This window comes from Mobula birostris, chromosome 6, assembly GCF_030028105.1.
Source record: "Mobula birostris isolate sMobBir1 chromosome 6, sMobBir1.hap1, whole genome shotgun sequence".
Taxonomy (NCBI): Eukaryota; Metazoa; Chordata; class Chondrichthyes; order Myliobatiformes; family Myliobatidae; genus Mobula; species Mobula birostris.
The window spans coordinates 72,030,988-72,048,583 of record NC_092375.1 but is presented as its reverse complement, the minus strand read 5'-3'; the positions used below and the strand labels follow the sequence as shown (position 1 = coordinate 72,048,583).

The following is a 17,596-nucleotide window of genomic DNA, read 5'->3' as shown; positions in this document are numbered from 1 at the left end:
AAAGAATTATCACTTAATACTTGTAAAAAGGAAACCCTATCCTCTGGAAAGAAGATCATCAATAGCTATTCAAAATTACCTAAATTACCATGCCTCTGTTTACCTACATCATATACACCCAAAATAGTACTCACAAAGTGGTAAGGACATACACAATTCAGCAATTGTAAACAAAGTACAAACCATATCAATACTGTAATATATTCAAATTTTCAAACCCCTTCCACAATTTTCTTCCACATGGATTGCTTTATTCCTCAGCTGGGTGCTGATATTTTGGGTTTTGCTTTTACTTTTCCTATTGAATAATTACAACTTTGTCTCAAGACAGTGCAATGGGGTGAAATCAAATCTATGTGATATGACATATTAATTTTAAGTAATAGAATGTCCAAACCAAAAATACTGTTTAGGTGGGATCTGCTCATTTTACCATAGCTAGTTGTAAACTTGGTCTAGTCACCAGTGCCAAGAAGTGTTAGAATATGGTGGACTGGCCATTATAGAGGCTGTGCATGTAATGTCATCTGGTATTTCAGTAAAATACTGCAATGATAGAGCTGAACACTTTCATCTCAGAGGCGTGCCTGCTTGTGCAGATTGGTCAGTAATGATCTCAACATGTCTCTATTCGCTGATCAATGTATTTTTGGTAAATATATCTTCTTCAATCATGGTATTCATCTTATTTGTTTCTCAGGTACTCTTGTTTACTCCCACAACAGTAATACCACTTGAAACATCGTTATAAACATAATTCACTGGGTGTGAAGCAGGTTGTTTTGATTTAAAACATAGGATAATAAATAAAAGTTCTTCCTCAGTATTACATTTACTATGAAATTAATTTATAGTAATAAAAAATAGCAAATTAACAATAATAAATTTCATGCACTCATGCATATTTTATGCAACAATTTGAACTGCAGTGTAAAAGCTTTTTTTGCGAACATATGAAGCAGCATATGGAGCAGGGGTAGGCCAGCTGGCTTATCGCACCTGCTCTGCCATTCAATAAAATCATGGCTGATCTGGCCATGGACTCACCTCCACCTACCTGCCTTTCCCCCCATAACCCTTAATTCTGCTACTATGCAAAAATACGTCCAACCCTGTCTTAAATATATTTACTGAGGTAGCCTCCACTGTTCCATTAGGCAGAGAATTCCACAAATTCACCACTCTTTGGGAAAATCAGTTCCTTCTCATCTCCTTCCTAAATTTACATCCCCTGTTTCTAGTCTCACCTACTAATGGAAACAAATTTGCTGCCTCTATCTTATCTATCCCTTTCATAATCTGATATGTTTCTATACGATCCCCTCTCATCTCTGGAATCAACCTGGTGAATCTCTTCTGCTCCACCTCCAAAGCCAGTATATCCTTCTTCAAGTAAGGAGATCAGAACTGCACACAGTACTCCAGATGTGGTCTCACCAGTACCCTATACAATTGCAACATAACCTCGCTGTTCTTAAATTCAATCCCTCTAGCAATAAAGGCCAACATTCCATTTGCCTTCTTGATAGCCTGCTGCACCTGCAAACCAAACCTGTGGTGATTTATGCACAAGCACTCCCAAGTCCTTCTGCACAGCAGCATACTGCAATTTTTTACCATTTAAATAATAATCTGATCTTCCATTTTTCCTTCCAAAGTGGATGACCTCACATTTAAACATTGTCCTCAATCTGCCAGACTCTTGCCCACTCACTTAACCTATCTATATCTCTCTGCAGACTTTCCATATCCTCTGCACAGTTTGTTTTTCCACTCACTTTAATGTCATCAATAAACTTAGATACACTACACTCGGTCCTCTCTTCCAGAACATTAATATATATGGTGAACAGTTGTGGACCCAGCACCAACCCCTGCTGCACACCACTCACCACTGGTTGCCAAACAGAGAAACATCCATGTCTCACCCATCCCAAGTCTCTGCTTTTTATTGGTTAACCAATTCTCTATCCATGCTAATACATCACCCCAACTCTGTGCATCCTTATCTTATGGATAAGTCTTTTATGTGGTACCTTATCGAATGCCTTCTGGAAATCAAGTAAATAACATCCATCTGTTCCCCTCTATCCACTGTGTTTGTTATATCCTCAAAGTTTGTCAAAAAGGGTCTGCCTTTGCTGAATCCATGCTGCAACTGCCTGATGGATCCAGTTCTTTCCAGATGCCTCCCTATTTCTTCCTCAATGATATCTTCAAGCATTTTCCCAACTACAGAGAATTGAGAGAGAGTAATTTGAATGTCCAAGGTAGGAGATTCACTGTGCTTCATTTTTGTCAGGTATCACAAATCAACCTCAGCATTAATAGACTTCAGACAAGAATATCATTTATCTGGTTGGAATAATTCTGATCCCTATTTAATTTATGGAAGCTGCAGTATATCAGCTCTTAATTATGCCATTGTGCCCTGAGCCAATGTTACTTGGCAGTGACTACGCACAGAAAGCCATTTAAAGGACTGATCATTGCTAAAGTAATTATCCATCATTCATTTCTTAATTGCCCTTAATCATTTTATTGCTGAAACTCAGATTCTTGTGGAAATTCATGACATTTTGTTAACATAAAGTGTCATAGCCCCAGCTGAAATTACTGGATCTTAAGTTTCCAAAACAAAGGAAAAGCATATGAGATGATTTGAGGTACATAGTGCCCATCTCTTGGCCAGTGCACAACTGCATGTGTGGAGAGAGAACATCTCTCACTTTGGCAAATATTAGTGTTGTAAGGAGCCAATGTTTCCAAAATTTATGGAGTAGAATCCAATGGCACAATCAGATATTTTATCCCCTAGGCAACTATTATTGGATACATTTTCAGAAAAAATTCAATCATACAGTATCCGTTTTGCAATAATAAAGAAGCCACTGGCAGTGTGATCAATCATCAAATTAACCTTCTTAATGATATTCTTTGTAACCCTATGTGCAGTTTCTGTTGAATCACCTGGATGACCATGGGGATATGTTTTTGCTGCACTACCTCAACAGATGTAGAGCTGTGCCATTTTCGGATATCAAATGCACTTTCCTATATATGTCTGTACTTTAGTGATTGTAACCAACTAGTTATGCCAACAATTTGCACGATGGTAGTCTGTGCAGCAGATGGCATTTCTGCAAATGAGTGCCTGCTGAAGAAATATAGATGCAACAAACCTTCAGGGAGGACCACCTTTTCAAGGACATCCAAAGGGCAGTAAGTGTTGGTCTGACCAATAATACTCACGTCCCAAAATTTGAATAAATCAAAAACTTTTTAAAATTTTGATTTGGCTGTCCTCTTGTCATTAAGAAGGTGTATAGTGTGTTGGCCTTCATCAACCGTGGGATTGAGTTCAAGAGCTGTGAGGTAGTGTTACAGCTATCTACATTTGTAAGACTTTAGTGAGACCCACTTGGAGTACTGTGTTCAGTTCTGGTCACCTCACTACAGGAAGGATGTGGTTACTATAGAGCACAGAGGAGATTTACAAGGATGTTCCCTGGATTCGAGGGTGTACCTTATGAGAATAGGTTGAGCATACTTGGCTTTTTCTCCTTGGAGTGACGGAGAATGAGAGATGACTTGCTAGAGGTGTATATGATGATGAGAAGCATTGATCGTGAGGGTAGTCAGAGGCTTTTCCCCCAGGGCTGAAATGGCTAACATGAGGGGACATAGCTTTAAGGTGCTTGGAAATAGGTACCACGGGGAGTGGTGGGTGCGAGGTATACACTGCTGGCGGCGGTGGTGGAAGCGGATACAATAGGGTCTTTTAAAAGCCTCTTAGATAGGTACATGGAGCTTAGAGGTCTATGCGCTAGGGAAATTCAAGACAGTCTCTAGAATAGGTTACATGGTCGGCACAACATTGTGGGCCGAAGGGCCTGTAATGTGCTGTAGATTTCTATGTTCTAAAACATTTTGTTTTAGGGATTGCCAATTTAAAATAAAACATTGTCTTAAGGCAGAATAAAAGCTGATTCAGGGACTTATGAAAGCCAAAATTCCTACAATGAAAAGAAAGAAAGCAACTAAGAAATGAAAGATGGAAATCTATCTGAACACAATGTTCTGGGTGAGTCACTGGGTCAGACCCCATGGGCATAATTAAGAACAAATGCAATGCCTGTGTCATCAGCCCTGCGGACCTCTGCGACTTGCCGTAGGACGTTGATCTAGTTTTCTCGATCACCTGTTATCTTATCTTATCTTATCGTTAAGCCCTTGTGCTTTCGGTTTAAACTTGTCAAGTTAATTGTGACTGGCACATTTTTCCCGCATCCTATGATTATTTAAAGGAGATAGCTCGTTAGTGGAGTCCGCCGGTGTCGCTCAGTTGCGATCGCTTATGTGTAACCGCTTGTTTCCGTCACTTCGTGGGGATTCCGCCGTTTCACCTCTCCTGGGCTGAGCTGGTGATAACAAGAGTCTACCATTTCTCCACACTTGGGTTTAGTCCTGCGAGCGCACACCGTGATAGCCTGTACTTTAATACAGAATTTTTTAAAAATGCATCTAGCATCATTCTTATTGGTCACTTTTTCCCTAAATATATGTGTCCGAAGCTGTGAGTTAAGAATAGCACTTTATCAAATGCCTACAGATAATTCCTCAACCTATTGAATATATTTTTCTTCACATGGCTCTGAAATTTCAGCCTGAAACCTGGATGACTTCTCTCCAAAAATGTAGGCTTGCCCCTGGGTCTAAGGATAACACTACAAAAGACAGATTAAAACAGGGTCCGTAAAAACTGGTTCATTCTGTACAAGTTGTCTTTTCAAGTTCCTGTCTTGTAAACCCATAACATTGAACTGAAGCTAAACTTCAGCTTGAATCCCGTTATTTACTCGCTAGCTGATATCCTCGCAAGTGGATTTTCTAGTACGACGCCGGAGTTTCAAACTAGAGTTGCAGAACAAGATCACCAGAGCAGAACGTGGAGTGGCTGTGGGGAAAAGATGTTTTTAAGCTTGCGTAAAAAGGCAGGGATCGAAAGGCTGAGCGTGGCGGGAGTTACGTTCTGAATTGTGTAGACTTCAATGCAAGCGGAGTTGTGGGAAAGGCAGATGAGTTTAGATCATGGATCGGCACGTGGAGTTATGACATTGCAGGCGTTAGTGAGACTTGGCTGCAGGACAGGCGGGACTGGCAGCTCAATGTTCTGAAATCTGACTGAGGGGGAAGGATGGCATTCGTAGGCATGGAAAATTGCTTGGCAGTGCCCAGACTGGACAGATTGGAAAGCACGTCTATTGAGACAATATGGGTGGAGCTAACGGATGACCACGTTTATGGGATTATATTACAGACCACCCAATAGTCAGTGGGATTTAGAGAGCAAATTTGTAGGGAGATCACAGACAGCTGCAAGAAACATAAAGTTGTGAAAGGTGATTTTAACTATTTGCAAATTAACTGGGTCTCCCATACTGTAATAGGGCTGGATGGGATAGCCTAGTCAGGAGTGTTTCCTTGACGTATAGAGGTCCCAACTACAGAGTATTATTGGGTCTCACAGGGCAGGAGACAGAAGTGTGTGTAGGGGAACCCTTTGGATCTAGTGATTATAATGCCATTCATTTCAAAATAACTATGGAGAAGGGTAGGACTGGTCCTTGGATTGAGATTCTACATTGGCAAAAGGCCAATTTTGATGGTGCCTGGAAGGATCTGGCAAGTGTGGACTGGGACAGGTTGTTTGGTAAGATGGAGGCCTTCAAAACTGAAATTTTGAGAGTACAGAGTTTGAGTGTTCCTGTCAGAATAAAAGGCAAGGATAGCACCTTGATTTTTGAGAGATATTGAGACCTTAGTTAAGAAGAAGGTGCCTAGCATTTATAGGCAGGAAGGAAAAAAAATAAAGTACTTGAGGAGTAGGAGAACACTTAAGAAGGAAATCAGGAGAGCTAAAAGAATGCATGTGGTTGCTCTGGCAGACAAGGCGAATGGCTTCTACAGATATATTAAGAGCAAAAGGATAGCGAAGGACAAAATTGGCCCTCTTAAAGATCAGAGAGGTGATCTATGCGCTGAGACAAAAGAGATGGGAAAGATCGTGAATAGGTTTTTTTGCATCTGTTAGTTGGGAGATGGACACGCAATAGAAGTGTGGCAACACAGCAATGAGGTCATGGACTGTACGGTTGCAGAGGAGGAGGTGCTTGCTGTCTTGATATAAATTAGGGGAGACAAGTCCCCAGGGCCTGACAAGGTGTTCCCTCGGACCTTATGTGAGGTTAGTGCAGAAATTGCAGGGGGCCTAGCAGAGATATTTAAAACATCCATAGCTACAGGTGAGGTGCTAGAGGATTAGACGGCAGCTAATGTTGTTCTGTTGTTTAAGAAAGGCTCTTAAATTAAGCCAGGAAATTATAGACTGGTGAGCCAGATGTCAGTAGTGGGTAAGTTATTGGAAGTTTTTCTAAGGGACTAGGTATATAAGTATTTAGATAGACAGGGTCTGATCAGGGATAGTCAAAATAGCTTTTTGCATGGTAGGTTGTGTCTAACCAATTTTATAGCATTTTTTTGAGGAAGTTCATGAAGGCAAGGCAGTGTATGTTGTCTACGTGGACCTTAGCAAGGCCTTTGACAAGGTCCCGCATGGTAATTTGGTCAAGCGATTAGGTCACTTGGCATTCAGGATGAGGTAGTAAATTGGAAAAGCCAGAGAGTGGTCATAGGTTGTTGCCCCTCTGATTGGAGGTCTATGATTAGTGCTGTGCCACAGGGGTTGGTGCTGGGCCCATTGCTGTTTTCATCTATATCGATCTGGATGATAATGTGGTTAAATGGATCAGCAAATTTGCAGATGACACCAAGATTTGGGGCATAGTGGACAATGAGGAAGGCTATCAAAGCTTGCAGTGGAATCTGGATCAGCTGGAAAAATGGGCTGACAAAAAGCAGATGGAATTTAATACAGATAAGTGTGAGGTGATGCACTTTGGAAGGACAAACCAGAGTAGGACATACACAGTGAACAGTAGGGCACTGAGGAGTGCAGTAGAACAAAGGGATCTGGGAATGCAGGTCCATAATTCCTTGAAAGTGGCGTCACAGGTAGCTAGGGTCATAAAGGGATCCTTAAATCAAAGTATTGAGTACAGGAGTTGGGATGTTATGTTGAAATTGTATAAGACATTGCTAAGGCCTAATTTGGAGTATTGTGTCCAGTTCTGGTCACCTATCTACAGGAAAGATATCAACAAGATTGAAAAAGTGCAAAGAAAATTTGCAAGGATGTAGCTGGGAATTGAAGACTTGAATTATAGGGAAAGGTTGAATAGATTCGGACTTTATTCACTGGAGTGTACGAAAATGAGGGGCGATCATTTGATTGGTATCACAGTTCTGAGAGGTATAGGTAGGGGGTGGGTGAGACTAGAATGAGAATTCATGAATAAAAGGTGAAGGATGAAATGTTTAAGGGGAACATGAGGGGGAACTTCTTCACTCATTGGGTGGTGAGAGGGTGGAATGAGCTGCCAGTGGAAGTGGTGAATGTGGGTTCTATTTCAACATTTAAGAGAAATTTGGATATGTGGATGGATGGGAGGGATATGGAGGGTTATGGACCAGGTGCAGGTCAATTGGACTAGGCTACATAATAGTTTGACACAGACTAGATGGGCAGATGGTTTGTTTCTGTGCTGTAGAGATTTGTGACTTTGACTCTAGCTAATAGAACTAATGCATTTAGTACACTCGTGTATAAAACTACTCATAAAACTAAATAATTACAAATTTATTTTAAATTAAATATTACATTTAAAATTCCCAATGGTAATTATATTTTAAAAACTGATGCATTTGTTGCTGCAATTAATAATGGAATTTCTTTTCAGTATTTTTTTAATATCAGGTGTGCAATAATAAAACTGGGTTTTATTCACCGATCATGCTTGGGAGATCAGTTAATTCTGGTTAAATCATAAATTATTGGGAATAATTGTCAAAACATTTAACCACTTAAAAGAAGACTTTATAAAATCATTTTAAAGGATACATAATTTAATCAAACATCATATTGCAAAAACATTGTCATTTCTATATTTATTTATGGAACATTTGTGAACAGAAGTGGTAAAAATATATTCAGTAGTTTGTACAATTGGTGACCATATATCAGCATATGTTAGTCAGGTTTCCTTGATGTGAATGGATGACGTCACAAAACTGATGAGAGTGCAATAGAAACTCCTTTTACATTCTACACTGACATCACTGCAGGGAAATTGAAATTGGGTGTAAAATGTGATCTGCTTCCCTGTGCAGCCAAAGGTGAATCATCTCCCTTATAAGTCAATGGGTTCTTCAAATGAGGAAAAAAAAATCATAGTTCATGCGCAATATATGGTTATTTCATTTCTTGTTTGTAATCCATTAACTCTTGATGGAAACATTAAATAATAACAGGATGGGCCAACTTTATTTGTCCATACCCCAAATCAAAGGGCTTGCTTACTTGTGTGATTGGAGATCACTATAGCATGCTTCAATTAACTATCACTAGCTCAGGATGGAGAGAGCACATTGAAAATATTTTTTTGAAACTGATAGTTTGTCCTCTTAATTCTCTTGCTCAGTTTTAGTAGTTTAATCCATAATCATTATCTTGTGGCATAAAATAGATATACTGCAAGGTGTGTGTAAGAGCATCAAACTATCTTTAGAGCAGTAAGTCATTTGAGATGTGACCATGAGATTAAAGTACTAGCGGAAGCTTATCCTCCATTATAACAGTGACTGCGTTCCAAAAATATTTAATCACTGCGGAGTGCTCTGGGATCACATGAGTTATTGAAAGTGTTTATATTAATGCAACTCTTTCTTTTAATATTATGCACAAACCTGAGCAGCCAAAAGGCAGATTTCCCAACACACTGAGACTAATATCATAGGCATTTTGTTTAAAAGGAGGAAAACTGAATGCACATAAAAGAATATGGCTATATTTTCCACAGTTATGAGTAGGAAAGAACACTCCCAGTTTACTGGCAGCAATCGGAAAAAGCCCATAAGAACAAGTTAGTGGTTTAATCCTTGCATTTCAGTGATATATATATCTATATCTGTCCTTCTCCCCCTCCACCTTCTACCCCTCCCCCTCCCACTCCTCCCCTCCCTCTCCCCCACCCTCTCCTCCCTCCCTCTCTCTTCTCTCCCTATCTCCCACATTCCTCCTCTTCCCTCCCCTCTATTCCCTCCTCTCTTCCCCCTCTTCCCTTCTCCCCTCCCCTTCCCCTCCCCCTCCATTTCTCCCCTCCCCCTCTCTTCCCTCCTCCCCTCCACCTCTCCTCCCCATCTTCCCCTCCCTTCCCCTCTCCCTATCTCTCCCCCTCCCCTCTCCCTCCCTTTCCCCCTTCTCCCCCCTCCCTAGATGCTGCAGCACCATCCGCCAACAACAGGGTTTCATTGATGTAGGTTGTGGATTTTGACTCTAATTAAGATTTAGGATGTGGCCTGGTTCTGTTGCTCCTTTCCTTTGTTACTATTGGATGATTTTTGAAAGAAATTTGAATTGGGGCGGGCTGCAGTTAATGAACACTGAGCTGAACTGAACTGAAATATGCCTTTTGAGTTTTGTGTTTTTATATTCTGTGTTCACTCTTCTTTTGTTGCTGTTTGCACCATTTTTTATGCGTGGCGTGAGGGAGATTGGATATTCTTCTTTGAGCGGGTGGTTCCATGGTTCCTTGTTTCGTGACTGTCTGTGGGGAAGACGAATTTCAGGTTTGTATGCTGCATACATACCTTGATAATAAATGTATTTTGAATCTTTGAATCTCTTTTTAAGGTGCCTTTGAATCAACCTGCTTTGAAGCAGGCTGTTCAGATCACCTAGTCAATACTGGCCACCTATACCCATTTGCACCAGTCCTACATTAACCCTGCAACCCCTCAACTCTGCCCCCTCCCCTTCTACCATTCATCTACAATTCATAGTGGCCAGTTAACCTACGAACCTGTTCACCTCTGAGATGTAAGGGGAAAGCAGAGCATCCAGAAGAAATCAGTGCATCAGGGAGAACATGAAGATTAAAGGATAAAAATGAAGATTAAAGGATCATTTATTGCTGCTAATTAACTGACCTGCATATCATTAGGATATGGGAGAAAACAGAACAATTGACAGAAATCCATGGGGTCATGTGAAGAATATGCAAACACCACACAAACAACGCTCAAGATCGGGGTCACTATTGTCCCACAGGCTATGATGAACAAACACCTGCTCCTTGGTCTAACTGTGCAACTGGGGTGTTGGACTTCCTAACCAACAGACCTCAGACAGTCAGTATGCAGAAATGTTCTTCCCTCCCCATCATCGTAAACATGGCTGATTCCCCAGGCTGTGTGCTGAGCCCATTGCTGTACACTCTGCTCATACACAATCACACAGCTAAACACTAGAGTAATCACATCTTCAAGTTCATCGATGACATGACAATGGGGGTGCTTGTCACCAACAACGATGAGACAGCCTACAGAGAGGAGGTGGAAGAGTTTGTGGCCCGGTGCCAGGCAAATAACCTCTTCATCAATGTCAACGAGACAAAGGGGATGGCATTGACTTCCGGAAAACCTGCACCACTCACACCCCTGGTGACATCGGTGGCACAGCAGTGGAAATCGCAAAGAGTTTCAAACTCCTGGGAGTGCACATCTCTCACGGTCTCAGAACATATCCTCCACAGTCACTCGGGCTCACCAATGCCTCAACGTTCGGAGGAGGCTGGAGAGAGCTGGTCTTTGCTCTTCAATATTCATGACCTTCTACAGAAGTACAGTTGAGAGGATCCTAACACGCTGCATCATGAAGGAACCCACCCACCCTGTCTATGGACTGTCTGTCCCCCTCCCATCAGTGAAGATACAGCATCTACACCAAGACCACCAGACACAAAAACAATTACTTCCCCCAAGCCATCAGGCTGATTAACACCTCCCCTGTTAACCCACCACCACTACACATCACCTGGTGTCACTTTATATACATATAATCAGTCTATCTATATAACCATTACTTGTAAATTCTGTTCTACAGGGTTGATTTTGTATTTATATTTATTTTGTTCTTTTATTGTGTATTTATGCTTACTGTGTTTTATTATGCTGTATCGGATCTGGAGTAACAATCATTTCATTCTCCTTTACACTGAAGATTGATAGTAATCGATCTTGAGGATGAAACCCAGCCCACTGAAGCAGAGAGGCAGCAGCACTAAGTGTCCCACCAGTTGTTTATTGCTGCTCTCCATTAGAATGCATGTGAGATACCTGCAGGAATTATATCCTTCAAGTATTGCCTTTTGCATGTAAATGGTTAGACACAGAATTTCCCAAATGAGTGATCTCAACAACACCTCAAAGTCAACACTTCAACATCCAATGGCTTCTTGTAAAAAGTCATCACTGCCGCCTGTTATGGTTAATGACTATTGAACAAAATGCCTTGAAATATAGGATCCATAGGTCCAGTGATATTCAACTTCACTGGGGTACCACACTGATGCGGAAAGTAGAGCTGCTGTCTCACAGTGTCAGAGACCCGGGTTTGATTCTGACCACTAGTGCTATCTGTGTGGAATTGGCTAGTTTCCTGTGACCATGTGGGCTTCCTTCCGGTTCAGCAGTTCCTTCGCACATCTCAGGTTAATTAGCTGCTGTAAATGATCCCTACCCTGTAGGTGTGTGGTAAAATCTGTGGGAATTCATGAGAATATAGGGACAATAAAAAAAATCAATGCAGGACTAATGTCAAATGGGTGGTGGTGGTCAGCAGGGACTTGAAGAGCCAAACGACCTGCTTATGTTGTATAAGAATGGACGTTGCTCTTAGTCATCAAAAAATTATTTCTCACCCACCTTTGTTGAAGTAACTGTTTCTGCATCCAGGTATAGTTGGAAGGTCTGTCTACTGCTCACAGTATGTCTGGTTGTTCCTCAATGTTTGTATCAGTATCCCATAAACTCATGGAATCCTGCTTTGCTTAGATGCTGAGCTAGCCTGCTGCACGACCACTCAGCATGAGGCCCACTGAAATGGCAGGGTGGTGTGGAACAGAGTGGTCAGTTCACCTACTCTGTTGTAAATCAGCTCTGCTGCTGTTTCCACAGGACAGGTTCAAGTTAGAAACAGCCCTGAAATCGCTACTGGTGTGTAGAAAGCTCGTGGTTCTCTGTTGCTAATGGTCTGAGAGATTGGGCTAGCTATTTTACAATTAGTACCGCAGTTAATGCTCTTGAATAGATTTTATAAATATTCTGACATGAAAAACCTGTTTCACTAACTATTTTGTTATAATCCTCCAATTATTAAGGGCCGGGATGAGTTGTAATATGACCTTTGCCCACTCAAAGCACGGGCAAACAAATGCAAATGTAATCACGGTTCAGGTATTAGCACATTGTTTATTACTGTTCAGTAGACTTGCAACAAAGAACTTTATAGTGGGCAAGGATTCAGCCCCAAACAGTCACCACGTTCTTAGATATTGTCATGTATCCTTATTTAAAACATATATATTTATCTAATATTCATATATCAAATTTAGCAAGTCTGGTGGTTTAATAAATTCTACATAGTTTATAATAAATTTCATGATCACATTCTGCAGGGAAAAGTCAGAATGAGTATAAACACTGATTTGTATCTTACTGGAGGCAATAGTGGTGAAGGGAAGGCTTTGTATAAATGATTGGTTTATTCTACTAAAGCCTGTACAAAATCTTGGGCACATGAGTATCCCATTGCCATTCTGCATGGGCAGAGGTGGCGCAGAGTGAAAGTCCATGAGAATAGTTAGTGTTCCGAATCTCTTTTACTCAACCTTGGGGACAAATTTGAGCTCACTCTTGGCATCTTGGAGCTGCTTGAGGTTGACAGCCGGTCCTGGTAATTTCACTGCTCCGGGCAGCTCTTTCTTCTCGTCTGATTTATTGCATGTCCCCTGCATTAGACGAAAAGAATGACATGGAAAAATTAACACCTTTACTCCTTACACCAGGGTCTCTCTGGTCCATTGGTAGTCCCTCACTGCTGACTGAGAGGAGAGGGTTGTGAATTTGCTGTTGCAGCCCTGGAGTAGCATGAGCCATAACTCAATTCTACAGTTAGTACTCCCGTGTAAGAAGGTTATGGCATCGAATCTGTTCCAGTGACACAAGATCTGAGCACAAATTCTACACTTCCATGTCAGCCCAGAACCATGACAATTCTGCATTGCCAAAAATATCCGATTCTGTTGCAATTTGGTCGACAGCATTTCAAAGCCACAAAAGGGAGACTTCCCAAATGACAGGGATAGTACTTAACTCCTTACCTAACATCATTGAAACAGGTTATGTTAATTGCTGCTTCTGGGAAAAACAGCCATAGGCAAATTAGTTGCTGTGTTTGCCACACTGCAATAGTAACTGCTCTTCAAAAAAACTCCTGTAACTTGAAAGCACCTTGGGACATTTCGTGGACAAACGGACGAGCACTTTGTATATGAGCATCTTTCTTTATGTGCAAGGCACGTACTCCAAAGTTATAAAGGACAGATCATTCTGTATTATATTGCATATTCTTATACATTGATCAGGAATATTGGTGCTTTCAACTTTTGCCAGCCAAATTAGATTAAAGGTCTTAACCAATGTGTTAAATTCATACAGTGTAAGAGTGGGAGAGGAAGCATGGCTCCAAAATTCTTTCAAGGTGAGCAATAATTGAGCAAAATAAAATGTCATATTCTGACTTGCGTAAATGAGATTGGTAGTGCACTATAGTGATTAATTTACTGAATGTTCAATCTAGAAGCTAGGGCTAATAATACAGTCACAAATCCATATTCCTCAACTTTGGCAATTCATTTACCTGGATTACTAAGCTGGCTAGAATTTTGTAATAATAATTGTGGAACTACTAGGTTGTTCTTAGAGTTCCAACTACTTCACTAATACCCGGTAAGTAAAGAATTCTGCTGTCCTGTCAGTGAATAGGCACAAGAGCGTGATGAAACAATCACCAACTGCCTTAATGAGTTATAATTCAAACAGCAATTCAGAAGCTTAAAACACCCCCAGGCAAACTGGCCATCTATATTGGCACCATATCCTCTACCACCTAAACATTCACTCCACTGGTGTGAAGTTTAGACACTGTGAGATGCAGTACAGCAATTAACCAAGCCTTTTGTCAAAGCTCTCACCCCTGGTTTGTGACCTCTGACACCTAGATACAAAGGTCTGCTAGATGGTAGAGGTGACAAGTAGACACCATCACCAATTTTTTTCTGAGATACAATATACTCTACACTGATCTAGAAACAATTTGCCAGCCATTCATCATTATTAGACCAAAGTACTACAACCCTTCCAAAGAGCACTGTGGGAATGCTCTAACTACTGGTACAAGGAGATGGCTCATTACCACCTTGGTGACTGGTAATTAAAAGAACTCCTGACCTACCAGCAATGTCTGCATTTCATGAAGGAGCAATTGAAGAAAAGCCATGGCATTGTTTCTCTAATTCTGGCATATTGCCATAAACTGCGCCAATTCTTTCAAAACTCTTCACTCCAACTTGAAGCAGATGCCTCCACTTACCTCTCAGCTGGAATTTAGTTATCCCATGGATTAGTTTGCAGAAGGCAGGGATGTACTGTACTTAACACTCCACCAACATCCCCCAGTACACTATCAGATTGCTGTTTGTGGAAAATACTGTTAATTCTGCCAAATTATACTAATGATTGCATTCTAAAGGCAATATTTGTTTGTATCTAAGTGGGTTCCAGATGCGTGGTAACTGCAGTAATTCGCTTTCTCTCTTACCTCATCAGCTTCTACTGTACATTCTTTTCTTTTGCTGGGATGGCCAGCTCCAGGCAGCAAGGCACCCATGGGTATGTTTATGTTGGCCTGCAATTATTCCAGACAAAGCAACCAGTTAAGCATGGACAAACAATCATGGCAGTCCACAATAACTCCAGATAGGATTCAGCTTCGGATGTCACCATCTCACTTTCTCCCCCCAACTGGCTACACGCGTCTGGCAACTTGCTGGCAAGTTTTATCCGTCTCACCTGAATAGACTTTACGTTGGAGCTTCGTTTGGACATATTGTAAAGAGAGGCCTGGTTTCCCGCTGGAAACGAGAAAAGACAATTAAATCCAAACATTCGGAATATAGGACTGTACTGTTAGAGTGCTGGAGTTGACACGATTGCTGCAGCGTTGTTGGAGACTGAGCTGAAGATAATCTTTCAGTGTTGCCTGGAGACCTCTTACAGGGACACAGCTATAAACATTTGATCCTCTGTTCATTGGACCCTGGCTGAATCTTTAATAGACATCGAAAACACGCTGTCAATACTCTTTGTGTGGTGCCATGGAAAGAAGAGGGCGTTCGTGGGTGTGAATGCACTTGAATGAAGTTTTGGTTTGTCCAAATCAGTCACAACAACAAACAAACACTCAAACGCACCAGGCCCTCCAGCTGGTTCGTTAATGGGGAACGGTGTGATTTGCGTCCGGAGCTGTGGCAGAGTGTTGGTAGCGTCACATTCAGCGATCCATTTGGGGGGGGGGGGGGGGGTCAGCAATCAGGGTTTCAGGGAGGCGAGGGAGCTAATAATATGCTGAGACGAAACTGTTTGAAATGGCTTACTTGTTCCAAACATGAAAATCTATTGCAGTGGAATAGAAAACCTTCATTTTTTATTCATAATGAGTTATGAGGATGTTGCTGCAAGGGCAACTTTAATGCCAAATGTCCTGCAGAAGGCCACGATGGTGAAAGTTAATAAATGTTGTGTTAAAATTCTGGAACCTTTCAAGTCGCTGCGCCTAACAAAACAGAGAGGATCTGGACAGGACGAGGGGTGCTCGCGAGAATCAAAGCCGCAGAATAAGAATCGGAATACACGGTGGCTTGCACCCGAGTGACTCACTCCATCAGAGATGGAAATTCACAGCAAGCAGCCAGGCTGTGTGCTGTAGGCGGGACAGGTTTTGGAATGGTCATCCCGCTTTTATGGGACCGTCACGTCACAGCCACAGGACTGGACCTGGCGCAGGCTGAACCAAGAGATAAGTCAGCCCAACAAGGTCACACATACAAGGCGAGAGTTATCGAGAGTGAGAGAAAATGACTTTTCATGACAATCCCGATTACAACAAGCTTCGCGCTCGATTCCTTTATCGCTATCTCCGTGCGTTGTTTAAAGTTGTTCCTTTCTGGCTGGATTGCCTTGCGCTTTATTAAATCTACCCAGAGATGTACCACCGGGACTTCGACTGCACCAATCGGGAACGGGAGAAAGTGCTTAAAACTTTCCAAAATCTTACCTGTAACTTGGCGGCCGCCTTTTTGACAGATGATTTTCAGCTTGTTATGCTGAACCTACAGGTGGGATGCTGGGTCTGGTAAAACTGGGAATTGAAATAACTGAGGTGTTATTGGACGGGCAAAAGCCGGTTGGGAGCTGGGGGGCCGTACATCAGTCCAGTTTAGAAGCAACCAGCGAAAAGATTCCTGACGAGGCTGGCAGTTGTTCCAACTAAAAATAGCGGCTGACGGGCAGAGGCTGCTTTTTTTTTTCCATGTTAGTATTTGCCCTTTTAACTGGAAGGGTCAAATCCGAATGGCGGACTTCTCCTGAAACGGGGCGAGTTGTACGTTCTCGGACCTCGTCTATTTAACCTATATTATTACTCCATAACTATTTCCAGACGATGGAATTAAGCCTGTTCTGGCATTGCTTCATTTCACATCAAGAATGCCTTGGACGCAATGTATTCGAAAAGAAATCACATAATTCCTGTTTATATTTAACCGTATATAAAATGACGCAGTTTCAATACGGGGTGAAAATGGTAAACAGGGATACAATGAGGGCGAGGAAGGATAAATACGGGATTAAATTGCTTCTGAAATTTCTCAAACAGATCTCAACAGAAGAATATACCGACCCAATGTCAAGGTTATTGTTATTGTCAGTACTGTAGATTGAAACAGAGCTTCTGGAATCTATACGTGCAACCTAAGCTTACTTTCAGTGAACGGCACCCTCCTGTGATATTGGCATATCACGTTATTTGAAGCAGGCGTCAGGTTTACTTGATCACCAAGTTGTACATTCACATCCCATACAATGAAAAAAAAACACCATAAACAAAACTTAAATGAGTAAATAAATAATTCAGATTCTGTTCATTATTTCTTAAAAATCCATTTGCATATAACAAATAATTACTTTTGAGGAACAGTATTTGGAATTTGAATCCATATACTTGCTGGTTGGGAGACTGAAAGCTGAGAGCTTTTTTATTCAACAATCACTGAAGATTAAATTCATACCTACAATGCTATCATCAAAAATAATTGCTTATCATCTCCAGACTGTCATTTTCAGAAAAAGTAAATAGCAATTAGTTTGATTTATTTCGTTATTTAAAGAAATAATTAAAATGCTACTGTCAATGTGTTTCCAAACAGGAATGATGCTGCAGAGCAGTCAGCACTGGTCTGTGCCCTGGGTTCAGTTTTAACCTTGGGTGCTGACTGTGTGATTGGAGATTCCTGCTGGT

General features: G+C 41.4%; 1 protein-coding gene across 2 annotated transcripts; it reads right to left on the bottom strand.

The window, feature by feature from the left end:
• Positions 1–12,409: 12,409 nt before the first annotated feature.
• Positions 12,410–16,551, bottom strand: smpx (small muscle protein X-linked). 2 transcript variants are annotated; one of them, XM_072262317.1, is made up of 4 exons: positions 16,355–16,551; positions 15,091–15,152; positions 14,840–14,926; positions 12,410–12,968 (listed from the first exon to the last, which is right to left on the bottom strand). In XM_072262317.1, the coding sequence occupies exons 2-4, from the start codon at positions 15,124–15,126 to the stop codon at positions 12,840–12,842; spliced, it is 252 nt and encodes an 83-aa protein (XP_072118418.1). In that variant the 5' UTR covers positions 15,127–15,152; positions 16,355–16,551; the 3' UTR covers positions 12,410–12,839. The 2 variants fall into 2 exon arrangements, with proteins under 2 accessions (XP_072118418.1, XP_072118417.1); XM_072262316.1 differs by lacking the exon at positions 16,355–16,551 and having other exon boundaries at positions 15,091–15,201.
• Positions 16,552–17,596: the final 1,045 nt, after the last annotated feature.

Excerpts from the sequence above, each read along its gene's own strand:
- smpx (XM_072262316.1), bottom strand. The coding sequence starts at position 15,186 with ATGTTTGGATTTAATTGTCTTTTCTCGTTTCCAGCGGGAAACCAGGCC. Across the intron at positions 14,927-15,090 it reads CCAACGTAAAGTCTATTCAG|GCCAACATAAACATACCCAT; the intron begins GTGAGACGGATA and ends GAATAATTGCAG. Across the intron at positions 12,969-14,839 it reads GTACAGTAGAAGCTGATGAG|GGGACATGCAATAAATCAGA; the intron begins GTAAGAGAGAAA and ends CGTCTAATGCAG.